Raw genomic sequence first — 24,964 nt, 5'->3', positions numbered from 1 at the left:
AGGTGCCTATCTAGTATCTATCGAATAACTCAAATCCACGCCTGCGGAATCTTTTATCATTATTTTTATTATCAAGGGAAAGGGAAATCCTCCCTTGCGTAAGATTCCCAAGATTATACAAGGATTCTTTTGGCTAGATCCAAATCTCATTCAATTAGATACTTTTTTTGGCCTCTTACCTACCTACGCTGCGTACACCCAGCACAGGAGAAAGATTTGACCTCCTTTATTCGTATTTTAAACATAAATTAATTTCCTCTTCTTCTTCTTCTCCCTCTTCCTCATTCCCTCCCATCTTCAAATTCTTCTTTGTGTGTGTTTAATAATATCACACATTTTTCTTTTCGGATCGCTCGTTATTCCCCTTCATTTTCTTCTTCCGTCTCTCTTCATATTGTTGGAGGGCCGAAGGCAATTTGCGTTCGCGGCACTTACACGTTCCATGCCAGAACAGAAGCCGTTCTGGGGTTGGTAATTGCTAAGAGTCCGTTCGTGTTCAATTGGTTAGTGGAATAACTGTTGGATTTATGAAAGAGGCACCACCTGGAGGCTCAGAATTTCGACACAATAAAGCTATATCATCATGGCTACAGGGACAGCTAGATATTTGAGATATATTCTCTTTGCATTCTTTGTAAGTCTTTCCCACCATCAATTTCGATAACAGCAATTACTTAGATCCACCTATTGACATTTCTCTTTATAGGGTCTCGCCATTGTATACTTTATATCATCTTCATCCGATCAAAGGTTACAGACTGCGCAGCAAGTCTTCACAGACAAGACTGGCATCCCTATCAAAGCAGGCACTTCAACATCGGGTCACTCTGCTGATGATTCAAAGACTTCCGATGCTAAAACTTCCCCAAATACTCATGATCTTCCACCTGCGACCGTCCCTGGAGAACGCATGAATGCGACATTTGTTACTTTGGCACGAAACGCGGATATTTGGGAAATCGCACGATCCATTCGTCAAGTAGAGGATAGATTCAACAAAAAGTTTAATTACGACTGGGTTTTCCTAAATGACAAGCCATTCGATTCCACATTCAAGAAAGTTACCACATCCCTTGTTTCCGGAAAGACTCACTATGGAGAAATTCCAGAGAAACATTGGTCATTCCCCGATCACATTGATACCGAAAAGGCTAAGAAGGTTCGTGAGGATATGGCACAAAAAAAGATCATCTATGGTGATTCGGTCAGCTACCGCCACATGTGTCGCTTCGAATCTGGTTTCTTCTTCCAACAAGAATTGATGTTGAACTACGAGTGGTACTGGAGAGTCGAGCCATCCATTGAACTTTTCTGTGATATTAATTACGACGCATTCAAGTTCATGGCCGACAATAAGAAAAAGTATAGTTTCGTATTGAGTCTTTACGAATATGTTGAAACTATCCCAACTTTGTGGGACAGTGTCAAAAAGTTCATCAAGGCCCACCCAGAGCACATTGCCGAAGGCAACTCAATGGGTTTCCTTAGTGACGATGGTGGTGAAACTTATAACCACTGCCACATGGTAGGTTTTCGTCATACGCAATGAATCGCGTGGATTTTATACTAACACAATGTTACAGTGGTCTAACTTCGAGATTGGCAACCTCAATTGGCTTCGATCAAAGGCATACACGGACTACTTTGAGCAACTCGACCAAGATGGAGGATTCTTCTACGAACGTTGGGGTGATGCACCGGTTCACTCCATTGCTGCAGGCCTTCTTTTGAAGAAGGAAGAAATTCATTTCTTCAACGATATTGCCTATTACCACGTCCCTTTCACCCATTGCCCAACAGGAGAGCAAACGAGGCTTGATTTGAAGTGTCACTGCAATCCAAAGGATAACTTTGATTGGAAAGGATACTCATGTAAGTCTTTCTACTCCTTCCTACACGTTGACATTGTACTAAGAATAGCAGGTACGTCGCGATTCTTTGATATCAACAAGATGGAAAAGCCAGAGGGCTATGAAAGTCAACAAGATTAAAGACATAGTCTAAATATACTTTCGTGTTCATGTGGGAATGCATTTTCTAGGGAGCAGCATTGATGGATCGGGGATTGAGGATTTGAGGACATTCACTATCTGGCATGATAGGATTAGGAGGACATGGGCGTTTGCATGGGGTAAAAATCCAATTGACACGCTGTATATGTTAAAATGGTCCGGCTTGGGATCTGGCTTGGGAAGTAATGCCTCTTGTTTTTTCATCGGGAGGTAGAAAATTTTTGAGATAGATTTACACAATAAAGCAACATCTGCATATTGGGGAAAAGAATGGATCCTTTTTTATATATTTGAACCGTTGTAACGCAGAAACAAGTAAGGTTCTCAACCTAAAGTCAGCCTTCATCAATAATCTTGAAAGGTGTTTGAGCCACATCACGTGAGTATCTCAGCCACACGTACTCCAAGTCTTGGCAATATCGAAAGCTTTCTCTCCCCTCACCATCTCGTCGTCGACGAACGCAATTGATTCAACGATAACCAGGCTCACTTGTCACAATGGCTACCTCAATATTACAACGTTTCTTAATGCCGTCAATACGGTCGACGCCTTCAGTTTCCGCCTCTCATCCCACCACACAATCCATCACAAACCAACTCAAATCAATCACAATTTCCTCATCGCGGACGTTCTCCTGCTCGCCATCTCATGCCGCAACATACAATCAAGTCCGCCGCGGTTGTCGTACTGCACAGGCTATGCGTAAAGCCGTATCTCCTGCTCTATCAACTGTTCAGGCCCCAGCGCTCAAGGGTGTAGCATTGAAAGTTGGTATAACTAAACCAAAGAAACCTAACTCGGCGGAGCGAAAAACCGCCAGAGTTAGATTGAGTACGGGGAGAGTGGTTACGTGTTATATTCCGGGCGAGGGACATAATGTGCAACAGCATAGTGTGGTATTGGTCAGAGGAGGAAGGAGTCAAGATTGTCCAGGTGTGAGATATCATTTGGTTAGAGGAGCGGGAGATTTGGTGAGTAGATTTCCGTTTGCTTTGGAGTTATGAGGGAATGAGTTGGGATATTGTGTATTTGAGAGATGAATTGGCATGGGAAGCATGGCGGAATGGATTATGAGGTTTATGAGGATTCATGCTAATACATTTGCAATCACAGGGAGGAGTAGGAAACAGGGCAACGTCACGATCGAAGTACGGAACCAAAAAACCAAAGAAGGCGGCTGCCTAAGAGTTGAAGTAGAATATGGTCTGCGGGAGGTAGAAGTCGCAGTATAGAGGAATATTTGCGTGCGCGAGATTACGGATACCAGCGATAATATATCCAGGGCTATGGCCACTGGAATAGACCGAGGCAATGAGAATCAACTTTCCGGTGACATGTACAGGAACTATGGGCTCCGTGATTAGACAATAACGGGGGTCGATTATACAATACATAAAATTCAAAGAGCCATGCATAAAATTGGATCAGATCAATGTGCTTACGGGAGGAACACGCAGGTAACAATTATTCTAAAGTGGTCTGCAGCCAAATATTGAATAATGTCTCCAATCGACCCAGAATACTGGTCAAGTTTACAGTTGCCTGTGGCCTTAAAGTGTCAATACATATTGATGGTTACCCATCTCCGGTTGTCCAACACCAACATCACCTCACTCAGAGTCATATGCAGAAAACGCTCTGTTGGCAGAACATATAAAAAGCGCCAACATCGGCACCTCATTTTTCCCGCAACCAAGATCATGGAACATTCTCGGTCCGGACAAACTTATGTTCTCTTTTTCTTTATTATCTCATGCAAGAAAGTGAAGCTATACCACAAGCGTATCCATTTGCCTCGATCCAAATAATCCGGTTGGTGCGCAAAATCTCAAGCTATTTCTCCACAAAATCAACGGATTTTTACAAATTCCTGGCGTCATTTTACTTTGTGTCATTTCCATCAAAACTTTTCCAAGGCAGCTCGGTTCGGGACAATATTCTTGCCTTTAGCCAAATGAAGTGCTCCGACATGATGGGGATATGGTTGGCTGTGCAAGTGGAGTTGACGATCGTTACCCCGCATGCTGGGGTTCGGAGTTGAAGATTTTAAGATTTTATGTGCCTGTGCCTGGCGATACTTGGCATATATGATGTGTCTGGGTGAATTTTATCGTCAAATGCAACGGTGTGTACTTGCATGGGTATCTGAACTCTGTTACTCGTATTTGGGGAAATTTATGCAGGTGGGTGAGGGGGCAAGACTGTCAGAGTGGGTAAAGTAGTTGGTGGCTATAGGTACTATATAAAGGTTACCTCGGTGCACTCACAATCTTGTTCGCGTTAAAGTGATTTATCTTCCATTGCGTGTGTCTGATTGAAACTCTGCAGTTGCAGTCGAGACATTGCAATCATGAGGTTTTTACATGCTTTCACGACAGTTGCTTGTGCGGCTCAAGCTGCAGCACTGTCGATTAACATTGGTGGTGAGAGAATGGTTGTGGAGAGAGATGCTGGACTTCAAGATGTTGTAAGTTTTCACTCCTCTTTTAGATCTTTCAATCGACCAATGAACCAATTGACGGTCAATTGAGCTTGAGAATGAACATTACTAAAACTACTTCAACAGGTCACATATGATGAACACTCTCTCAAGGTATACGGAGAACGTATATTCATCTTCTCGGGAGAGTTCCATCCATATCGGCTTCCAGTACCTGATCTATGGCTTGATATTTTCCAAAAAGTGAAAGCGCTCGGATTCAATACTGTTTCCTTTTATGTCGACTGGGCATTAGTTGAAGGAAATCCAGGACACTACACTGCAGATGGAGTGTTTGCCTTTGAACCTTTCTTTGATGCGGCAAAGGAAGCAGGTATATATCTTATTGCTCGCCCAGGTCCCGTAAGTTCATATTATCTTTACCTTCTGTCTCCTATCTCTTGCTAATATATGCAAATGTAGTACATCAACGCCGAATCTTCCGGTGGTGGTTTCCCAGGTTGGCTTCAACGCGTAAGTGGCGTTTTACGTTCCCAAGCACCAGACTATCTCGCAGCAACCGACAACTACGTAGCGAACATCGCTAGTCTAATCGCCAAATATGAAATTACAAAAGGGGGACCAATTATTCTATACCAGCCTGAAAACGAATACTCGGGATATTCCGGATATGTTCCAGGTGGATTTCCAGATCCAGTTTACTTCGCCTATGTGGAGAAGCAGGCGAGAGATGCGGGCGTCACCGTTCCATTTATTAGTAATGATGCTTGTAAGTTTCCCTTTCAAGTCATGGGGTTCCGAGATATAAGTGTAGGAAGGAAGGGCATCGTGATCTTGGTAATGAGCGAGGAGCTAATGAGAAAATAGATGCAGGAGGACATTTCGCACCAGGTTCTGAGATCAATGGATCGGCAGCTGGTGATGTTGACATTTACGGCCATGATTCTTATCCATTAGGATTTGATTGCGCACACCCAACTGTCTGGCCTACTGGAGATCTACCAACGTACTTCGCTGCAACTCATGAGGAACAAAGTCCAAGTACATTCTACTCTATAAATGAATTTCAAGGTGGTGCATTTGATCCTTGGGGTGGTCTCGTGAGTTCCAAACCAAGACGGAATAACGCCTTGAAAGTTCTTGTTGCTAAACTTTTATAGGGATTTGATGCGTGTGCCCAGCTCTTGAATGATCAATTCGAGCGAGTCTTCTATAAGAATGATTTTGCTTCTGGTGTTGCTCTTTTGAGCATATATATGATTTGTGAGTCTTGAATGTCATACAAATATTACTTAAATGCTGACAATCTTTTAGTCGGTGGAACAAACTGGGGTAATTCTGGCCATTCTGGTAAGCAACAGCCACCTTCATCATTAGCTATCGCTTACAATCTATCTTAGGTGGTTACACTTCCTACGATTATGGCTCTGCTATCACCGAAAATCGTGAAGTATCCCGCGAGAAGTACAGTGAGCTAAAGCTAGAGGCAAACTTCCTAAAAGTCAGCTCGGCATATCTCACCACATCAGTTCAACCAGCTGCCAATGGTACCTACACCACCAGTGGTTCCATTACCACAACTCCACTTTTTGGGAATGGAACTGTTACAAACTTTTATGTTGTTCGCCATTCAGACTATCAAGCTTTAGCTTCAGAGACCTATAAATTGACTGTCACTACAAGTCAAGGGGCATTAACTATTCCACAATTGAATGGAAGTCTTACTCTCAGCGGTAGAGATTCAAAATGGCATGTGACAGACTACGACATCGGAGGAACAACACTCCTATACTCTACAGCAGAAATCTTCACCTGGAAAAAGTTTGATGACAAGACTGTTTTGGTAGTTTATGGTGGCCCAGGAGAATTGCATGAATTGGCTGTGGTTACAAAGAGCTCCGCAAAAATTGTTGAGGGTTCAGATGTCACAACTAAGAGTACTAACGGCTCGGCGATTCTTAACTGGCAAACATCTACCACACGTAGAGTAGTTAAGGTTGGTAGTGTGTTTGTTTATATTTTGGATCGAAACAGTGCATACAACTATTGGGTACCAGACTTCGTCAGAACAGACAAATGGGGTGCATTGTAAGTGTTCCATCCTATTCCTGATTTCGATATCCGCTCACATGAGAATCAGCGCGTCAAGTGTCGAAAACACAGCTTCAGTTATCGTAGAAGCAGGTTATCTCGTCCGAAACGTTTCAACCCAAGGCTCCGACCTTCACATCAACGGTGATCTTAACGCCACCGTCCCATTCAAAGTCATCGGAGCTCCTAAAGGAACCAAAAATCTCTACTTCAACTCCCAAAAAGTCTCATACAAAACTGATTCGACTACCGGCGAACTCTCTTCAACGCTCACCTATTCAGCCCCAAAAATCTCTCTTCCAAACCTCTCAACCCTCGGCTGGAAATACCTTGACAATCTCCCTGAAATCAAATCCACCTATGACGACTCAGCCTGGACTCTCGCCAACAAGAATTCAACGACCAACCCGTTCCTCAATCCTCTTCTCACACCCACCGTCCTCAACGGTCCAGAATACGGATACAGCACTGGTGTCCTAATTTTCCGTGGCCATTTCGTCGCATCCGGCAATGAATCATCCATTTATATCTCCACCCAAGGTGGAGCCGCCTTCGGCTCCTCAGTCTGGCTCAACTCCACTTACATTGGATCCTGGACCGGAGCTGACTACGCTGAATCAAATAATGCCACTTACACGCTTCCCAATCTCAAAGCTGGTGCTAAATATGTATTCACCGTAGTGATTGATAACAATGGTTTAGATGAAAACTGGACTGTGGGAGCTGAGGGAATGAAACAACCCAGAGGAATCCTCAACTACGTCTTAGCAGGCAGAACCAAGGATGCCGTTACATGGAAACTCACCGGAAACTTGGGAGGAGAGCAATATATTGATCAAGTGCGCGGTCCTCTCAACGAAGGCGGTCTTTATGCTGAAAGACAAGGCTTTACACAACCTAGTCCTCCTTCTTCATCGTGGATTTCAGGATCCCCTGCTACCGGGATAAAGAATGCCGGAGTGGGATTCTTCACAAGTACCTTTAAGTTGGATTTACCAAAGGGCTATGATGTACCTCTGAGTTTCAACTTTGGAAACAGTACATCGGCAAATGGTACGAGCGAGTACAGAGCGCAGCTCTGGGTTAACGGCTGGCAGTTTGGAAAATACATTAATAATGTTGGACCACAGAAGAGTTTCCCTGTACCACAAGGTTTGTTTTCTCCTTTCATTTTCTCATCTCTTTTACACAGCTTTCCCTGCATTCTCGCTCTCTCCTTCCCTCCTTATTCCAAACCTCCAAACATCCAACTAATATCCCTCCCCCTCCACAGGAATCCTAAACTACAACGGCCAAAACACCCTAGCTATCGAACTCTGGGCCCAACAATCCTCAGGCGCCGCCTTGACAAATTTCACTTTGACTGCTGGGACACCCGTACTCACGGGTTTCAAAGCCCCCGCTTTGGTGGAAAGTCCTAAATGGAGTAAGAGGAAGGGTGCTTATTGATTTATTAGTTCATTGAGAAAATATCACCAGTGAGTGGATGGGTATGCATGGTTATGAATGATGAATTGCATGATTTTTTGGTGGTGTGAATACTACGATGGGGAAGGAAGAGGGGGGTATTTTTGTATATATATATATACATGAGAATTACGATTATGAATCTTAAGAAGTTATTATTATATCTATATCTATTTACTGTGTACTCTACGTATTTGTCTCGATTTATTTGCTTGATGGGTGTAATTATTTTATCATCTGTACTGTACATAAATAAGTAGCTGGCCGGGAAAGAGTGCATTGTAACGTGCTATGAGAAATAAGACACGGGATCCGGGATACAGGAATGGTCTGCGTAAATTCATCAATAATTGGATTTCTGGCTCTTACGCTAATATGCTATATATCCATTTGCGTGATATCTTGCCAGTACATACAGTAACTTGTAAGTACATTAACAAATCCATGCCATTATGTACCAACAAAAAACAAAATCTACAAGGTTGATAGATCTGATAATGTGTACAAAATTTTCTTCATATTCCTGCACTGCCTGCCAGGTTTCCGAGTCGGTCGGGTGTCTATGAACGACGTATTATAAATGTAAAGATGGCTCCTGCTAGCACTGCTCCTCCAGCTGCACCTTCTAATGCTATGATTGTGATGTCTTTTTTAGTTATCGAAACTTGTCTTGTGCTCCATAGGTCTATTGCCGCAGCTTTTCCGGCTTCCATTTTCTCTTTCCAGGATTCTATGTTTCGATAGTCGAATGGTGGAGGTCTTGAGTATGGAATATTCAGTTCTGCTGTATCCATTGCTGCTGCTGCTTCGCCAATTTCTTGGGCTGGTTCGTTATTTGATTCGTGATGGGGTACTTCGCCTTCAATTGTAGCTGCCACTGCTTCCACGGCTGGTTCACCCAAACCTTCCACTAGGGCCTCCTCCTTCAATTCCTGAACCTCAGCCGCAACAATCTCATCCAAGCTCACTTCTGAGCCCTCTCCTCCACCAATCTCCGCACCTCGAATAGCCGTAGACATGGCTAAAGTCTTCTCCTGCTCTAATGCCTCTCTAACTTTCTCCTCAAATCCCGCAACTAGTCTTCTCCTTCTCCATGGCTCAAATCCAAATTGGAATACCAAAAATAACAAGACGTTCACTCCCATCAATCCCCATGTTCCCCATGTAGACATTCTCCGGATCTTGTCACTCCAAATTTGCTCCTCGTGATATCGTGATAATATACTACTACTCAGTTCCCCAGCTGCTTTCTCAGCCTCGCGCTCCGCATCTGCGAGTCTTGTGGCTGCTTCCTGGACTGCTTGTTCATTGGTATGATCCATACGGTAAAGATGTGTAAACCGCTCGAGGTCAGCAGGAGTCCATGTATCTTTCCTTGCTAGTAAAGTTGTAACCTCGCGTTGAGAAGAAGCACGATCTGCGACGGTAGTTTTATAATGCAGACGAGTACTTCGAACTAATTCTTTAGAACTGGCAACTTGAGCTTCGAGATTGGTGATTTTGTTCTTTAGGGCTTCAATGCCGGAGTAGCCTGTGAGATCGTTGATGCGTTGAGAAGCTATGAATATGTTGCCTTGCATATGGTCCATTAGATGGGATAATTTCTTCGTCATGGCAAGGCGTCGGCTTTCGAGGGTAGAGGGAAGCTCTCTATCCCTCTCGAGTTGGGGAGAGGGCGAGTCATCTTGTTTGCTGTACTCTGGAATAGAAGCGGGCTTCTCTTCTTCAGGTTGAGGTTGAGGTTTAGGATCTTCCGGAGGTGTAACCTTAGGTCGAAGATGAGGAGGTGGTTCTATTATAGGTCTTTGATCATCTGCGAAGTGTCGCCGCAGACTGGGGGAATAGATTCTACATTGTAGACAGATTGATGATTTGAGCGAAGGTCGGGGAGAGATCCTTAAACTTCTCGATATTGAGGCTGAACCTGAGTCGATTGCAAACCGAGGGATGAGCCTTGTCAATGGTTGCATGGCAATTGACAATTGTCTTCCTCTTTCTGAGGAATTGTGTCGAGCAGAGGACTTTTCTCTTTTCCTGACATCGATTGGGAGAATGAGATATTGAGATAATGAGAGAATATTCGGATGTTGAGCCCGGTGGAGCTCTGACCATTGGGTGTTGTGGGCTTCGATGACCCTGTGAGTTATAAGGTTCTTCAGTGCATTCCTCACCGCTGTTATGATGCTGGTGAAGGGTGATGGAGGGTTATGGAGGGTTATGGAGGGGCATTCGGGGTAATGATATGATGCTGCAGAGTGCAGAGTGCAGAGTGCAGGAAATAAAATTATTTAACCCCACCATGATGACTTGGTTGCATATTATTTATTACTTGAATAGCTTCAAACAAATCCAATACATTTACCTACCTACGATACCATAATTTGTACAGAATAGAACACATTTATATATCATTATTTTGTTGAATTATAGACTTCTCCTTACCTTATTCCAATCAATGTGAGTTCGAAATATTCACCAAAAAAACGAAATTATGGCTCCTTCTCTTATATCTCATCTCAACTTCCAACCTTTCGTCCCGTCTGCCAACTACCAACGGCACTACGCCTTCTTATTCACATCTCCAAGACAAGTCAACCTCAATCGCTAACAACATCAACCAGTCTTTCATTGTACCTCCAAACTGGTTCAAAATGGGATCAACTATTCTCCCCGCTATGCAAACCTCTCCTAAGTACATCTTCTTCACCGATTTCGATGGTACAATCACAACCCGCGATTCCAATGATTTCATGACCGATAATCTTGGATTCGGTCAAGCACTTCGCAAACAAGGAAACAAAGACGTTCTTGACGGCACAAAGACGTTTCGTGATTCTTTCCAATCAATGATGGATAGTATCAAAACTCCATACAGCAAGTGTATACAAACTCTTATTGAGAACATCAAGTTGGATCCGGGTTTCAAGGAGTTTTTCGAATGGGCGAGGGAGAACAATATGCCCGTTGTTATTTTAAGTGGTGGAATGGAACCAATCATTAGAGCATTGTTGGAGCATTTGTTGGGAAAGAAAGAAGCTGCGGAAATTCAGATTGTCAGTAATCAAGTTGAGGTTAGAAAAGGATTCAAGAGTCTCGACGAGGAGGGAGGTTGGAACATTGTTTACCATGATGAAAGGTACAGTTTTGAATTGGGAAAAAGATATGGGAACAAAAGCTAACAAACCAAATAGTCATTTCGGACATGATAAATCCAGAGAGATTAGACCATACGCTGCACTTCCAGATGATCAGAGACCGACTATGTTCTACGCTGGAGATGGAGTATCAGATCTTTCTGCTGCCAAGGAGACTGATCTTTTGTTCGCCAAGAAGGGTCATGATCTTATCACATATTGTGTTAGAGAGAAGGTTCCATTCACAATCTTTGAGGATTGGACTTCTATTCTTTCGACAGTTAAGGATGTTGTTGCTGGAAAAACAACTGTTAAGGAAGTCTACGCTGCGGGCATCAAGGACTTCGAGCAGGGAGGAAATTAAGCATAGACTATATTGGGCTTAGAATTCTGTCCATAGAACATAGACTGTTCATAGAACTATAGAGATGCATATAGAGATGCACCTAGAAATAGACAATTGAATTGTCTTCTTGGCACTTTATAACTTCCCTGGTGTATCCATTAATCTGGATTTAGGTTCTGATTTGAGATGGCAGATGAATGATACTATAATAGTGTTCATTTATTTTTCGGCTCAAACTTTCCTAATTTGTTATTTTCTAGGTCTGTAAACCATTTTCACAACCTCCTGCTTCTCGTAATCGCCTTCAACAACTACATCAACCCTTTCCAACTCCTCAAATCCTGCAGCAAGATAGGTCGGTTCCCCCATAGGACTCGCTCCTAGAACAAGAGGTGCATTATCACGTTCTGCTCTCTCAATACCCCATTTCAAAAGTTGAGAAGCATAGCCTCGACGGCGAAAATCCGGATGAGTGCATATCAAGCTAAGATAAATCTCATTACCTTCAAACATCGCGGCAAAATCCTTTCGTGCATCACTCATAACTTTCAAAAAAACTGCATCATAAATGGGGTCTGTATCTCTCCGAGTTTTCACCCCAGCTGCCTCCATTGCTTCGTTCGCTTGACGGGGTTAACTAATAGTTTCTTGGGCTGAAACGGGAAAGAGACGTACGTGATTGGGATGTATAAGTTTCTCCCTTGGCTGTATATACACGTTTATTCTCATACGAAATATCCCATATAGAAAAAGCAGCAGTGTTCCAGACGGAATCCTCTTCAACCTCTACAATAAGAGTCGCGTAGTCCGGAAAAGATCCAGATACTAAAAGCTCAATGTAGAGTCGAGCATACTTGAGTAGATCTTCGGGATATTTATCTCGATGCGCAAATCGATATCGCCACATGGCGTCGGAGCTTAGGGAGGTGATCATAGCTGTTGTGATGGCATTGATGTCTTTGGGTTCTGCTTCACGGATGCGTGATTTTGCGGTTGGTTTTGGAGGGGATGTTGCCATTGTTACGACAAGGGGTTTTGCAATCTCGCCAGTGTGAAAGGGGTAAAATAGCTAAATGAGACCACTAGAGTCTTAGAGACTGAGTTTATTGATTTAAATGTATGATATCCTGAGAGTAGTTATCCAGCATGTTGACATGTTGGAATTAGGTGACTCATCTAGCGTTAGTTCAGGCTTCATGTACATGCATTTGTTCATCCCACTTCTGGTAATTAAGCATAACTAAGGAAGTTCGGTTGTATCAATCCATATTTCAGACCCTAAACAGAGTGGTGACAATAGTCAAGGATGACGATAACTTCATAGGTTCGAATCACCAGCAGTCGTTCATTGCTTTGATCTGGAATCTTTGTCGGACTTTGTGAGCTAGATAGAGGAAGGAAAGACCCATGAGACTTGGGTTAGTGACAACCAAACCGTAATGTACGAAGTAGTCCATATGTTTCGGAACTGCATGCTCACACTGTTGAACCCAGAGACTGACTGCAGAGGAACGGGGACTGGACAGCCAATATATTCAGATTCCTTTCCTCTCTTTTGACAGCACAATTTTGGAGGTCTGAGCGGAAATATTTTTGAGTAGCTAAACTCATGATTGTTTACAAATTAACATTGCAGAATCATTGACACACTTACACAGAAGACTATGCTTAATGCACATGATCACCAGGCTTAATTCCAAGTCGTAGCACGCAGCTACCTGTTCTTTCATCAATGGCTGAAAAAGATAACTTCCGAAAGGAAGGTTAGCCGATGTCGTATTGTGCGGGGTAGCTTGTTCCCCAGACTCCTCAACATTTCAACCATTGGCTTCTCCATGAGAGCGTGAACGTTTTGTAAGACCACCAGATAACCCCCCAGTCCATTCTTTCGACCTTGAAAGTTAATTATATACGTAGGAAGGTCTTCCGGGTATTCACCCGTCATCACAATTGCTGTGTCAAGCATATAAATATATACATCACCTCGTAACTTTTGATATACATATACGCATACCGCTCTACATGATCATCTATTTTATGCTCAAATTAACACATCAAAATGAGAAGCATTGAAGTGGAAAATCCTCTACCATCCTCTCAACGTGTTGAGCCTGGCTCATTCCAATTACGACTTGCCAACCTCCCTGAATCCAAAGTTGACAAGTCTATCGATGTGACAAAAGTTGCTTCAGAGTTTGTTGATCGCTTTAATAAAAATATTAGCTCCGCTGATATCACATCGCTTTCTACACTTTTTCTAGAAGAATCTTATTGGCGCGATCAATTGTGTCTTTCCTGGGACTTTCACACTCTACATGGGCCCTTTAAAATCCTCGAACTCTTTAACAAAACAAATGGCTCACGTTTGAAATCGATTGCACTTGATTCCAGCTCAGAACTTCGATCTTCAAAATTTATGACACTTGATGTTGATGGGAAAACAAATGTTGTACAGGCTTTCATAACAGTTGAGACGGATGTTGGAAAAGGAGCTGGTATTGTGAGATTAGCTCTTGATCAGGGAACGTGGAAGGTTTTTACACTGTATACTTTCTTGGAAAATCTGGATGGTTATGAAGAGACTGTAGGAAGGAAGAGACCTTATGGGGTGCAGCATGGAGAGAAGACTGAGAGGGAAAATTGGCTGGATAAGAGGAATATTGAGAAGGATTTTGGGAATGGAACTGAACCGACTGTTTTGATCCTTGGTAAGTTTTTCAATTAGAGAGAATGGCCTGATCTGTGTTTATATACTAATATTCCTTAGGTGCTGGTCAAGGAGGCTTGACAATAGCAGCAAGACTAAAGATGCTTGGTGTTCAATCTCTCATGGTTGACAGAGAAGAACGGATAGGCGATAATTGGCGTACACGATATCATCAACTAGTTCTTCATGATTCTGTTTGGTATGATCATCTTCCATATCTACCTTTTCCTGAAAGCTGGCCAGTTTTCACACCAAAGGATAAACTGGGTGATTGGTTTGAAGCATATGTTACTTTATTGGAACTCAATGCTTGGACTCAAACTACTATTACGGATACCTCATGGAGTGATGAGAGTAAGCAATGGACGGTTACTCTAGAGAGAGTGAATAATGGTCAGAAGGAGACAAGGATTGTTCACCCGAAGGTATGTCAGTCTGCAACCCCGGTCAACAGCTACTAATGCTCTATAGCATATAATACAAGCAACCGGTGCAAGTGGAGAGCCAAATTTCCCATCTCACATCAAAGGGATTGACACTTTCAAAGGCAGAATCGTTCATTCATCCAAATTTCCTGGAGCGACGGAATCTCGAGGTCAAAACAAAAAAGCAATTGTGGTTGGCTGTTGTAACTCTGGTCATGACATTGCTCAAGATTTATACGAACACGGCTACGAAGTAACAATCGTCCAAAGATCAACTACATATGTTGTTAGCTCGGAAACAAACGTCAATGCTCAAAAACATATTTATGGTGAAAATGGACTTCCGACGTTTGATGCCGACATGATATTCCAAAGTACGCCAAATCCAGTACTTAAGAAGCTGAACATAGAGGGTACAAAGCAAGTCAACAAAATCGACGAGAAATTACTTAAAGGTCTTGAAGCGGCAGGATTCAAACTCGATAAAGGACCAGATGGATCAGGTCTTTGGATTAAATATCTTCAACGCGGTGGTGGTTATTACCTTGACGTCGGATGTTCACAACTCATCATCGATGGAAAAATCAAAGTCAAACAAGGCCAGGAAATTACAAGTATCCGGGAAAATGGTATAGAATTCGCAGATGGATTGATCCTCGAAGCGGATGAAATTGTATTTGCGACGGGTTATCTAAATATGAGAACACAATGCAGGAAGATATTTGGAGATGAAGTGGCAGATAGGGTGAAAGACGTATGGGGACTCGACGAAGAAGGAGAGCTTAGAACGATTTGGAGAAAGAGTGGTCATGAGGGATTCTGGTTTGTGGGTGGGAATTTGGCTATATGTAGATGGCAGAGCAAGAGGTTGGCGTTGTTGATTAAGGGATTGTTGGAGGGTTTTACGAAGTATGATGATATTTGAATAATTTATTTGCATTTGGCGATGGCATTTGGATATGGTACATAATGGGATTTGTAGCTTTAGTTGAGAATGAATATTAGGACCTCTCGGGGTGACATTTTTCTCCCCTGACAACTTCCCAGTGTGTAAGTTGGTACCTACTTGAGGTCTTCCCTTTGTATATACTCGAGTAGTAGGCATAATTAAACATTAGTATATACTCAGACAGTAGATAGCTATTCAAAAGCAGGACTATGCATACAGCATTTTAGCTATGTCATGAACATCATCGAATTCATTATGTCCTGATGAATGGATTGAATCTACGGACTTCTTCATATCCTGAACTTGTAATATTAAAACAACGTGTTTCATACTAGATCTAATAGTACCCAACTAATGCATCCGCTTCCTCATATCATTCATATCATATTACCCTTTCGTTCCGTATTCCACCACCACCACCTATTACCGACCACCCATATGCGTATTTATTTCAGTCCAACAGCCCCATATGAAGTATTCAAATATATATATATATATATATATATAATACAACGCAATATTGCAACGCGAATAGTTGGTTCACACCAAATGATGAGAATATGCATATATAAACGGCAGTCTTCCGATCATGGTATCTGGTGACTAGATCAGAATACACACGATATCAACCCCAGTCTCTTGCTACTGGATGGGCTTTAACATACCAATAAAGTAATCCTGATTTCATAGCCCTGATCAACTGAATCTTAATACACTGCAGCAAGCAACTATCCACTTCGATGCCTTCGCTGGTTTTAGTGTCTCGCAACGAGTGAGTCCGATATCCTCCCACAGCTCCTCATACCTCTCCTCATACATCCTCTCATAAAGCTTAGCCGCATTCCATTGACTCGGGTCTAGCCTCCTGAAGCCTCATCTTCGTGCCTTCAGCCTAACCTTTTTCTTCCCATACACTAGTACTACTACTTCCATCAAGACTCCATTACATTTTGGATATATCATCCCGCTCATAATCGAACAACCATACTACTTCCCCACCTAAAGCTGTTTCATACCCTTTATCACGTAAAATATCGATTTCTTGTTTATTCTGTGAGAAAGCGACTTTAACATACGACGTATGAGCTACTATAAACTGTTGCCAGTGGAGGCCGTACAACGAAATACCAAAATCTTCTCGAGTCAAGTCATGGCGACACTGACCAAGAACCTGTTGATCATCGTTATGATAGAGAATTAGAATACCTCTACAGCGACCATCGGCGTTATCGCAAAAATTAGAAACAGCTCGTACATTCTTAAGAAATGCCATCGAATAATGATACCGGGCTGATTGGAAATCGAAACGAGTAGGAGTGGGTATTGAGCTGTCTTTTTGAGATGCAAGTGAGCCGAAATGTTCAATTGGACAGTGAGGCGAAGGATCATTATACATTAGTATGGAAGGCTCAACGCCGATGATTGATATTTGAGCTTTTTTGAAAGTTTAATGTTAAGTGGATAAGTACCAGTAAGATGGATTTGGTTCTTATTGGTTTGCAACTATCATTATCATTAGTGATAGTAAAATAGGATGTAACATTATCTTACCACTACACTAGTACTAGACTTTATACCAATCAGGTGACTGGTATGCACATGTAAAGATCGGATGTAACAATTTTTTAATGGAATATAGACCCAGACAGTACATCTTCTAAAGTTAGTTGGAATACTGTAGTAAGTTTGTAAGACTGAATATGAGCTATCTTCGAAATGTGGATGTATTGCAATGGCTGCTGAATGAAACATGAAAAATGTCAGGCCTATAAGCCCATTCAGAGAAATTGTTCGAGTGCGGCAAGATGTAAACTCTGACCCAGCAGAGAAGTAAAATTTTGGGTCGGGTATATTAGGTGTATCCCAAAGAGCAAGATTTTTAGGACGTCGATTCAGATATATGCGACTCCCTAAAATTGTGTTAGTTTATTTTCAAATACAGTTCTTGGAATTATGATTCGTAACGTCCGTTACCTTAAGTATAGCTCGAATAGACCTAACTTCAGCTTTAGTGGTATCCAAACAGGTATACCACCAACCTTCAATGCTCTTTTGACTGACCGGCCACAGCCTAAAAAACTTCGCTTCCACAAGCCCCTGATTATCCATAGCAAGAAGAACAAACCTCTTAGGAATAATTGTGCTAGATGGTTGATCTCCACGCTGCCAGTTCCCTGGTTCACAGAGGCGACGGCCTGCAAGTTCCCCCATATAGAATGCTTTTGACCATGCAAGAGAAGACCATATCCTCCATAATTCGCTGCCTGGACAAAATTATTCAATCATATCAATAATTTCTTGTGGGAGTCGGGATACTTTAATTAGTAAACCTCCGGTTTCTGAGTTGGAATCTTTTATCGCATTACTCAAGGTAGAAGGGAAAGTCATTCGAGGTTCTCGTACGTGGTAATAATCCATTCCAGCTCGTGGCCAAGCCCTAAAAACAAGGAGGTATAGCTGATTCTTTTGAAAATCTTTCTTGGCTCAACTTGATAGATATGCTTCGATATAGTACTGAGGCAGGTGATATGGTAAACACTTGATTCTGGCGAGTTCTGACAAGATGAGCATTGTAAGTCGCGGTAGATAAGCCATGAAGTAACTTGTGAATCGATTGAATACACCGTACACAAAGGATTCGGCACCCTGTTTAATGGTATGGGAGGTACTGTTATCGCATTTGTATACCCATAGTAGGATTTTGGACCTCTCAATACTTGATTCAGGTTAGAATTATTAATGGTTACATTGGAACTAATCTGATAAACTTACAAGCCAGTACCTGATCTTCATCCTCAATTATGGAGCGACGACAAATTTCACATGTCAAACAGGGCTTCAAATATAAATGCATTCCGTCTTTTGATGGATGTTGAATTATGGACGAGTTGTGTAGGGGAGGTAGATAAAGTGGAGAAACAATCTAAAGCTCGCGAGGATCATTGTTAGTTGTTGTGACCGTGATACAAAAGTACAACGCTAAAACCTTTTAAACAAGTCATTGATTGAAGATTCAGAGTTCTGATTAATGAATGATTTAAAATTCCAAGTGATTCATAGGTCAAGTGATGTCGGATTTTCAGATATCCCGATATGAGAGTAAAACAGTATTGGGATTTGAATATTTTAAAGTCTAGCTATTGATCTTTATTAAATATTCCGAGTTAAAGAAGTTTTGAGGTAATTTTATTTAAAGTTTTATTTATATTATTTATATTATTTATATTATTTATATTGTTTATATTGTTTATATTGTTTATATTGTTTATATTGTTTATATTGTTTATATTGTTTATATTGTTTATATTGTTTATATTGTTTATATTGTTTATATTGTTTATATTGTTTATATTGTGATGATTAAAAACAACAGAATTGAATGAATTGAACGACCTGAAATGAAACTTCTAAAGTAGATTTACTACCTATATCCCCTTGTAATTGGTGCCTTAGTAGCTCCCAGCTCCCACACGTAATATTGTCGCCCTGTTTCTTCTCTGGTGTACATTAAACATGGTATTCCCTCTTGATAGGCGGCTTTCCACTGACTTGCCTTAGTCTTGATTTCCTTGCCAGAATCTGGAATACGGAATTTGTAATACACATGATTCTTCTTTTCTTCATAATACCATGTGCCTACGAAAGCCGGTGCAACTTGACCAACCGATGAGTTTGTCTTCTGGCTGTAGTCCACAGTAGACTCTCTACTGCCTTGTCCCTGGTAGGATGTAGCTGGTCTACATGGCCCAGCCCCTCCTGGCTCAACTCCTTCTGGTCCTGCTCCTTCTGATCTAGCTCCTATTGATCTAGCTCCTTCTAGCCATCCTCCTCCTGGCCATTCTCCTTCTGGCCATTCTCCTTCTGTCTCTCCTCCTTCTGTTCTAGCTCTATCTCGGGCTTTTGTATCTGAGCTCGAATCTTTCCAGTTATGGAGAGACCTCAGTGACTTTTTCAAGTACATCGCAGCAGTGCTACTAGCCTCAATATAGTGAGCGCTAAAAACTTCTGGACCTAGGAACCGTGGAATTAGGTGTTTAGTGCCTCGATTGACTACCCACAACCGACCTTTTGTTCCCCAAGTTGTCAAAGCAAATACGCTGTCTCTTTCTGGGAAATAATCAAGAAATGCGGCGCAAGCATTGTATACTTGCTTTTCGCACAAAGTGATTTCCGCTGCAGAAGCCGAGTCAAGCTTTGCTTCATGAAACATGATCGTTTCCCATTTTTTTTCCAAATTGTCATATCGTTCAATAAAACTGTCACATCGCCGACGTTCTCCAGTTCTAGGAGTGTATGCTTGTTGAGAAGGATTATGCCAATAGGGACCATTGAATAAGACTTCTTTGAACATGTATTCCCAAAATCGAGTGGAGGAATACTCTAGGCTTGCCTGAGCATCTTCCCAGAGCCTTCTAGAAGCAGAGGTTTTGATCCAACTCATTCCGAAATGTTATGTCATATAATGTCTAGATAGTGATAAACAAGCAGAGGGTCGTATGGATGCTATCTGATGTCAAAGAAAGAACGATAACATTCTATGTGTGAGTTAATATGGTCATATCATTATTGTGATGAACTACATCTTGATGTTGCATTACATTGTGTCTTCATTGTCTTCTCATTTTCATTTTCTTCCCCGTCATTGTAACATCGGGCAAGATTGGCATCAAATTCATGCTACCTCTTCTAGTGGTCCACATCATGGCCGTCGCGGGATGATGAAGGAGCGGCCAATGTCGTGCCATCCGATAAAGTGAAATGCTTGAGAACAAAATCACACACTGCATCATATCAGCACAAAGATAGCACTGATGCTTGAGCCATCCAGCTGTTCTATTTAACAGCAAAAAATCCGTGTCCTAGCATGCAGTCAGTCGGGCAAGATGAGAGCAAATGCAAAAAGCAAAGTGGGTGTACACCTGAAGGATAAAGCTTAATTGTATAGAAAGACAATGCAATAAACCGTAAAATTCAGCCGATAGCCTTCCTCGATTCAACAATATTATAGGAATGTTATCAAGCCCAAGGGATAGTGAAATGATGAAAAATCGGAGAGTAAAGTATGACCAGTCATGATTCGCAAATGTCACAGCAGGAAATAAAATAGAAGAACGAAAGGTAAAGAAAACTGCCGCAAATATTTGCATTTTGGAAAATGATGGTTGACGAGGCTACAAAGTATCTCCCGATATTTATGACTTATTTGCTGCTTTTCCAGCCTCTTAATACTGTTTTAAAAAATTCGAATCAATATTGAGCTGGATTAGGTAGACATGCGACGTGCCATCGCTGAATGATTCTATATTGTATGTGTGAAGGAGATTGATTTATCATTATTGTACGAATGAAACTAAGTCTATGTCACGAACCATGAATGAGATTACGCGATAAAATCATGTATCGGTATTTAGGCCGCCGATTACCCAGGGGTTCCTTATCGCCTGCGATAAGGAACCTAGGAATCCTAGGATAAACGTTTAGGCAACCACAATGGTACAGAGCAAGTGTCCTAGGAGCTAAATTATCCTAGGAGACAAATCGTCCCAGGATTAGTGTCCTGAGGCAGATAAGGATCACGTGATGTAATAGCTCTGCTAACTGTTACGTAGTAACAGTCAACCTGTCCATATGAGCTCAGACCCCGTGGAAAAGCAAACCGATTCACATACAAAATTGTATGGTAATTGGTTCGTAGAGTCTCCCCACCTTCAGCAAGCACAGACATATAGTCTGATCCAAGTCACGTGATGAACCCTGCATATTCAGGGATACGAATCGTAGGTCCATACGAATCGAAGGTCCACAAACTCTCAGGATCCAAGAGATCCAATGGAGGACGAAGGTCTATATAATCAGGATGGTTTCCTTTGTATAGAGCTTCGTGCTCAAGATCAATCATTTAGTATACTCTACTATTACTTACGAATTGCATTATTGTCATTACTTTAAGTCCCTGCTTGACGCCTAGTTATAAACCACCTCGAGAGCCTAGAGCACTTCCACGTGATCTAGACGGCAAACCTCGTAACACTAACCAGCTAATACAGCTAGCATTCGGGAAACGTTTTAGTATATAGTCAGAATAGTTTTATAAAATAAGAGTCTGATACTCAACTTAATTATCAATTAGTTTATCTATATTCTACTTGATCTAGTAACGACTTCACTTCCAAATAAATACCAGTGATAAAGCCTTAACCACAACTATCAACGGACGAACCTTAGATAGCCGCTGCCTCCAGTACAGTATCGTTACATTCACTTTCAAGTGAATACCAATAATAAAGCCTTATGTAACGATACTGTATTGGAGGTAGCGGCTATCTAAGATTCGTTCGTTGGTAGTTGTGTGTTACGAGGTTTGCCGTCTAGATCACGTGGAAGTGCTCCAGGCTCTCGAGGTGGTTTATAACTAGGCGTCAAGCAGGGACTTAAGTAAGGACAATAATGATATGCAATTCGTAACTAATAGTAGAGTATACTAAATGATTGATCTTGAGCACGAAGCTCTATACAAAGGGAATCCATCTTGATTATATAGACCTTCATGCCTATGGCTAGTCAGGACCGCTGCGCGGTCCTGGACAGCCAGCGTTCCTCAGCGGTCCATAACGTGACTTTAATCACGTTACCTTGATTTAGTCATGTGACGCGGCATAGAAGATAGCCGTTGTAACATTGTGGTTAAGGCTTTATCACTGGTATTTATTTGGAAGTGAAGTTGTTACTAGATCAAGTAGAATATGGGTAAACTAATTGATAACTAAATTGAGCACAAAGCTTCTATATTATGAAACTATTATAATTATATACTTCTGAATACTATTGGATAGCCTGGATAGACTGGTCTATCCAGTCTATCCATCACGTGATCTCTATTTGCCTCAGGACACTAATCCTGGGACGATTCGCCTCCTGGGACAATTATCATCCTAGGACACTTGTCCTATACTATTGTGGTTGCCTAATCGTTTGTCCTAGGATTCCTAAGCTCCTTATCGATAAGGAACCCCCCATAAACCGCGGTTAAATCACATTCCCCCTGTATTCGGCAGCTAAATCACCGACATCTATAATACTACCATAATCCGAACCACAATTCGTGACAACTTTTATTATTCAAAGAATAATGCACGGACTATTTTGGAGCCGCATTTATTACGAATACGGCAGTGATGTGAATATAGATACAAACTCGTGCTTGCCTTATATCGAATAACCATAATAGGTCGCTTAGCTCAGTTGGTTAGAGCGTGGTGCTAATATCTTCTCTGATAAGTTCAGTGAGATTACAACGCCAAGGTCGCGAGTTCGACCCTCGTAGTGATCAATCAGCTTTTTGCGCTTCTTTTGCATCTAAAATAATTCAAAATAGTCACGAACTGATGGAGATATTGTGTTTTGAAATTTGGGCTTGTTTGGAAAGAAGAGAATTTAATCGAGGTGATTTGTGATTTTTGACGGATGCAGTTTTGGGTTTGCTTTCTGGTTATTGGAGATGAGACTCATTCAAGATATAATCGTACAATCCAATTTTAAAATTGTTACATTGTGTGCGGGTGGAACCTTAGGTGGGTATTAGTTGGTTAAGTGTGGTGGTGGGGTGGAAAATGAAGGGGCGGGTTTTGGGCTAAGCGAGCCCTTCTAATGCTAGTTCCCTGTTACGAGGTTTGCCGTCTAGATCACGTGGAAGTGCTCTAGACTCTCGAGGTGATTTATAATTAGATGTTAAGCAAAGATTTAAGTAATGACAATGATGATATACAATTCGTAAGTAATAGTAGAGTATACTAAATGATTGATCTTGAGCACGAAGCTCTATACAAAGGAAATCCATCTTGATTATATAGACCTTCGTGCCGTATGTCCCACCGTTTCCCTCGATATAAATCAGTGGGATCGGTGGGAGGCCTTCCCACCGTTCCCCTCGATTTAAATCGGTGGGACGAGTGGGACCACGTGACCCCTTGTTTAGTCATGTAATACGGGTTTTAGTCATAACTGAATACCGTCGTAACACTTTAAATGATTTGTATCTGAATAATTTAATTGATTTGATATAATATTCAAAAAGTTGTTTGATATTTTATGTTACGCCGAGTAACAGGAAACTCTCACGTGCAATCAATATCACGTGACTGGCTCAGTGAGGATCAGTGAGCTCAGTACTGAGCCGCATTGATCCTACTGAGTAGCTATCGGCATGAAGGTCTATATAATCAAGATGGATTTCCTTTGTATAGAGCTTCGTGCTCAAGATCAATCATTTAGTATACTCTACTATTACTTACGAATTGCATATCATCATTGTCATTACTTAAGTCTTTGCTTAACATCTAGTTATAAATCACCTCGAGAGTCTAGAGCACTTCCACGTGATCTAGACGGCAAACCTCGTAACATTTTATTTTATATATTAAATTATAGTTTTTGCAGGGATTTTGTTACAAAATATTATAGTGTGCAATGAGTAAATTTCAGAATTCTTACAAAAGCTCTTAAACCATTTATACAGATAATTTATTTCCCCCTTTCATTCCCATTAACAATATTACTCACTTATTTCACCCCTCTCAATCCTTCCCTCCCTCCATTCCTGATCATAAGTTTTCCTTGACCCTCCAAATATTCTCCTACCTTCTTTTCTCCCAGTCTTTTCATTCTTTCGTCCATTTCTACTAACTTCCCTTCCTCCAACCCCTCCCAATAATGCTCCTCCTAATGTTCCTAATCCAGGCATTATCAAATCACCAATTGCTCCTCCGCTAATTGCTCCTAAAAATGCATTTCTATCTTTGTGGTCATGTCGAGCTCGATCTCTTGATGGTCGTGAGTGTCGGGAACGTGAATGTGAATGTGAGTGCCTATGTCGAGGTCGACTCAGTGATCTAGTAGACTGGGCTCGAGAATGTGAATGAGCACGATTCCTGGATCGTGATGGTGATCCTTCAGGTGAAGAATGATACGAGGGAGATCTTGAACGTCCTCGCTGATGATAGCCCGGTATATGATGGGCAAGGTATCGTGAATCGGGTGGTTCCGATATTGAACGACGAGGGCGAAGATGAGGTGGGAGGTGATGAGACGATCGAGGTTCTACGGCGGGGTATTGATGATGTTCATCGCCATGATAAGGTGGTTGGTTGAAAGTTTGATAATTGTAATGTTGAGGTTGGTGATTGTACTCAGCGATTTCTTGTGGAGGCTGGTAATATGGTTGTTGAGAGGAATAGCCCTGTGAATTATAAAGAGAAGGTGGTGGATCTTCTGATCCATGATTTCCTGGAATATTAGATTGTGGTTGTTGATGGTATGTGGAAGTAGGATATCCAGTAGTTGGTTTTAATGCACCTGGACCTGGTACTGTTTGCGGAGAATGACTGTAATAGTCG

General features: G+C 41.7%; 13 protein-coding genes and 1 non-coding gene across 14 annotated transcripts; 8 read left to right on the top strand and 6 right to left on the bottom strand.

The window, feature by feature from the left end:
• Positions 1 to 583: 583 nt before the first annotated feature.
• On the top strand, positions 584 to 1,991 carry SS1G_03650 (conserved hypothetical protein; the record flags this gene model as incomplete). Its single annotated transcript, XM_001595511.1, has 4 exons — positions 584 to 634; positions 707 to 1,525; positions 1,584 to 1,872; positions 1,924 to 1,991. The coding sequence occupies 4 exons, from the start codon at positions 584 to 586 to the stop codon at positions 1,989 to 1,991; spliced, it is 1,227 nt and encodes a 408-aa protein (XP_001595561.1).
• A 519-nt stretch (positions 1,992 to 2,510) lies between these two features.
• SS1G_03649 (putative mitochondrial 37S ribosomal protein MRPS12) lies at positions 2,511 to 3,198 on the top strand (the record flags this gene model as incomplete). The annotated part of the gene is made up of 2 exons (XM_001595510.1): positions 2,511 to 2,984; positions 3,127 to 3,198. 2 exons carry the CDS (start codon positions 2,511 to 2,513, stop codon positions 3,196 to 3,198), a joined length of 546 nt encoding a protein of 181 aa, XP_001595560.1.
• A 314-nt stretch (positions 3,199 to 3,512) lies between these two features.
• Positions 3,513 to 3,821, top strand: SS1G_03648 (predicted protein; the record flags this gene model as incomplete). The annotated part of the gene is made up of 1 exon (XM_001595509.1): positions 3,513 to 3,821. The coding sequence occupies one exon, from the start codon at positions 3,513 to 3,515 to the stop codon at positions 3,819 to 3,821; it is 309 nt and encodes a 102-aa protein (XP_001595559.1).
• Positions 3,822 to 4,363: 542 nt separating this feature from the next.
• Positions 4,364 to 7,993, top strand: SS1G_03647 (hypothetical protein; the record flags this gene model as incomplete). The annotated part of the gene is made up of 9 exons (XM_001595508.1): positions 4,364 to 4,480; positions 4,580 to 4,855; positions 4,916 to 5,222; positions 5,321 to 5,553; positions 5,614 to 5,716; positions 5,768 to 5,803; positions 5,854 to 6,541; positions 6,594 to 7,696; positions 7,818 to 7,993. The coding sequence occupies 9 exons, from the start codon at positions 4,364 to 4,366 to the stop codon at positions 7,991 to 7,993; spliced, it is 3,039 nt and encodes a 1,012-aa protein (XP_001595558.1).
• Positions 7,994 to 8,571: 578 nt separating this feature from the next.
• Positions 8,572 to 10,389, bottom strand: SS1G_03646 (hypothetical protein; the record flags this gene model as incomplete). The annotated part of the gene is made up of 2 exons (XM_001595507.1): positions 8,572 to 10,147; positions 10,382 to 10,389. 2 exons carry the CDS (start codon positions 10,387 to 10,389, stop codon positions 8,572 to 8,574), a joined length of 1,584 nt encoding a protein of 527 aa, XP_001595557.1.
• A 273-nt stretch (positions 10,390 to 10,662) lies between these two features.
• On the top strand, positions 10,663 to 11,509 carry SS1G_03645 (hypothetical protein; the record flags this gene model as incomplete). The annotated part of the gene is made up of 2 exons (XM_001595506.1): positions 10,663 to 11,147; positions 11,203 to 11,509. 2 exons carry the CDS (start codon positions 10,663 to 10,665, stop codon positions 11,507 to 11,509), a joined length of 792 nt encoding a protein of 263 aa, XP_001595556.1.
• A 619-nt stretch (positions 11,510 to 12,128) lies between these two features.
• SS1G_03644 (predicted protein) lies at positions 12,129 to 12,509 on the bottom strand (the record flags this gene model as incomplete). Its single annotated transcript, XM_001595505.1, has 1 exon — positions 12,129 to 12,509. One exon carries the CDS (start codon positions 12,507 to 12,509, stop codon positions 12,129 to 12,131), a length of 381 nt encoding a protein of 126 aa, XP_001595555.1.
• A 313-nt stretch (positions 12,510 to 12,822) lies between these two features.
• Positions 12,823 to 13,170, bottom strand: SS1G_03643 (predicted protein; the record flags this gene model as incomplete). Its single annotated transcript, XM_001595504.1, has 2 exons — positions 12,823 to 12,992; positions 13,146 to 13,170. The coding sequence occupies 2 exons, from the start codon at positions 13,168 to 13,170 to the stop codon at positions 12,823 to 12,825; spliced, it is 195 nt and encodes a 64-aa protein (XP_001595554.1).
• A 380-nt stretch (positions 13,171 to 13,550) lies between these two features.
• Positions 13,551 to 15,548, top strand: SS1G_03642 (hypothetical protein; the record flags this gene model as incomplete). The annotated part of the gene is made up of 3 exons (XM_001595503.1): positions 13,551 to 14,199; positions 14,259 to 14,623; positions 14,670 to 15,548. 3 exons carry the CDS (start codon positions 13,551 to 13,553, stop codon positions 15,546 to 15,548), a joined length of 1,893 nt encoding a protein of 630 aa, XP_001595553.1.
• Positions 15,549 to 16,268: 720 nt separating this feature from the next.
• On the bottom strand, positions 16,269 to 18,365 carry SS1G_03641 (predicted protein; the record flags this gene model as incomplete). Its single annotated transcript, XM_001595502.1, has 6 exons — positions 16,269 to 16,437; positions 16,649 to 16,743; positions 17,124 to 17,229; positions 17,392 to 17,482; positions 17,698 to 17,836; positions 18,345 to 18,365. The coding sequence occupies 6 exons, from the start codon at positions 18,363 to 18,365 to the stop codon at positions 16,269 to 16,271; spliced, it is 621 nt and encodes a 206-aa protein (XP_001595552.1).
• Positions 18,366 to 18,993: 628 nt separating this feature from the next.
• SS1G_03640 (predicted protein) lies at positions 18,994 to 19,782 on the bottom strand (the record flags this gene model as incomplete). Its single annotated transcript, XM_001595501.1, has 1 exon — positions 18,994 to 19,782. The coding sequence occupies one exon, from the start codon at positions 19,780 to 19,782 to the stop codon at positions 18,994 to 18,996; it is 789 nt and encodes a 262-aa protein (XP_001595551.1).
• A 1,530-nt stretch (positions 19,783 to 21,312) lies between these two features.
• SS1G_03639 (predicted protein) lies at positions 21,313 to 21,471 on the bottom strand (the record flags this gene model as incomplete). The annotated part of the gene is made up of 1 exon (XM_001595500.1): positions 21,313 to 21,471. The coding sequence occupies one exon, from the start codon at positions 21,469 to 21,471 to the stop codon at positions 21,313 to 21,315; it is 159 nt and encodes a 52-aa protein (XP_001595550.1).
• Positions 21,472 to 22,799: 1,328 nt separating this feature from the next.
• SS1G_14602 lies at positions 22,800 to 22,902 on the top strand. Its single transcript has one exon. It is a non-coding gene; the product is annotated as a tRNA-Ile (tRNA).
• Positions 22,903 to 24,509: 1,607 nt separating this feature from the next.
• Positions 24,510 to 24,719, top strand: SS1G_03638 (predicted protein; the record flags this gene model as incomplete). The annotated part of the gene is made up of 1 exon (XM_001595499.1): positions 24,510 to 24,719. One exon carries the CDS (start codon positions 24,510 to 24,512, stop codon positions 24,717 to 24,719), a length of 210 nt encoding a protein of 69 aa, XP_001595549.1.
• Positions 24,720 to 24,964: the final 245 nt, after the last annotated feature.

Source organism: Sclerotinia sclerotiorum, genomic scaffold (assembly GCF_000146945.2).
Source record: "Sclerotinia sclerotiorum 1980 UF-70 scaffold_4 genomic scaffold, whole genome shotgun sequence".
NCBI lineage: Eukaryota > Fungi > Ascomycota > Leotiomycetes > Helotiales > Sclerotiniaceae > Sclerotinia > Sclerotinia sclerotiorum.
This window is presented reverse-complemented; position numbering and strand designations above follow the sequence as displayed.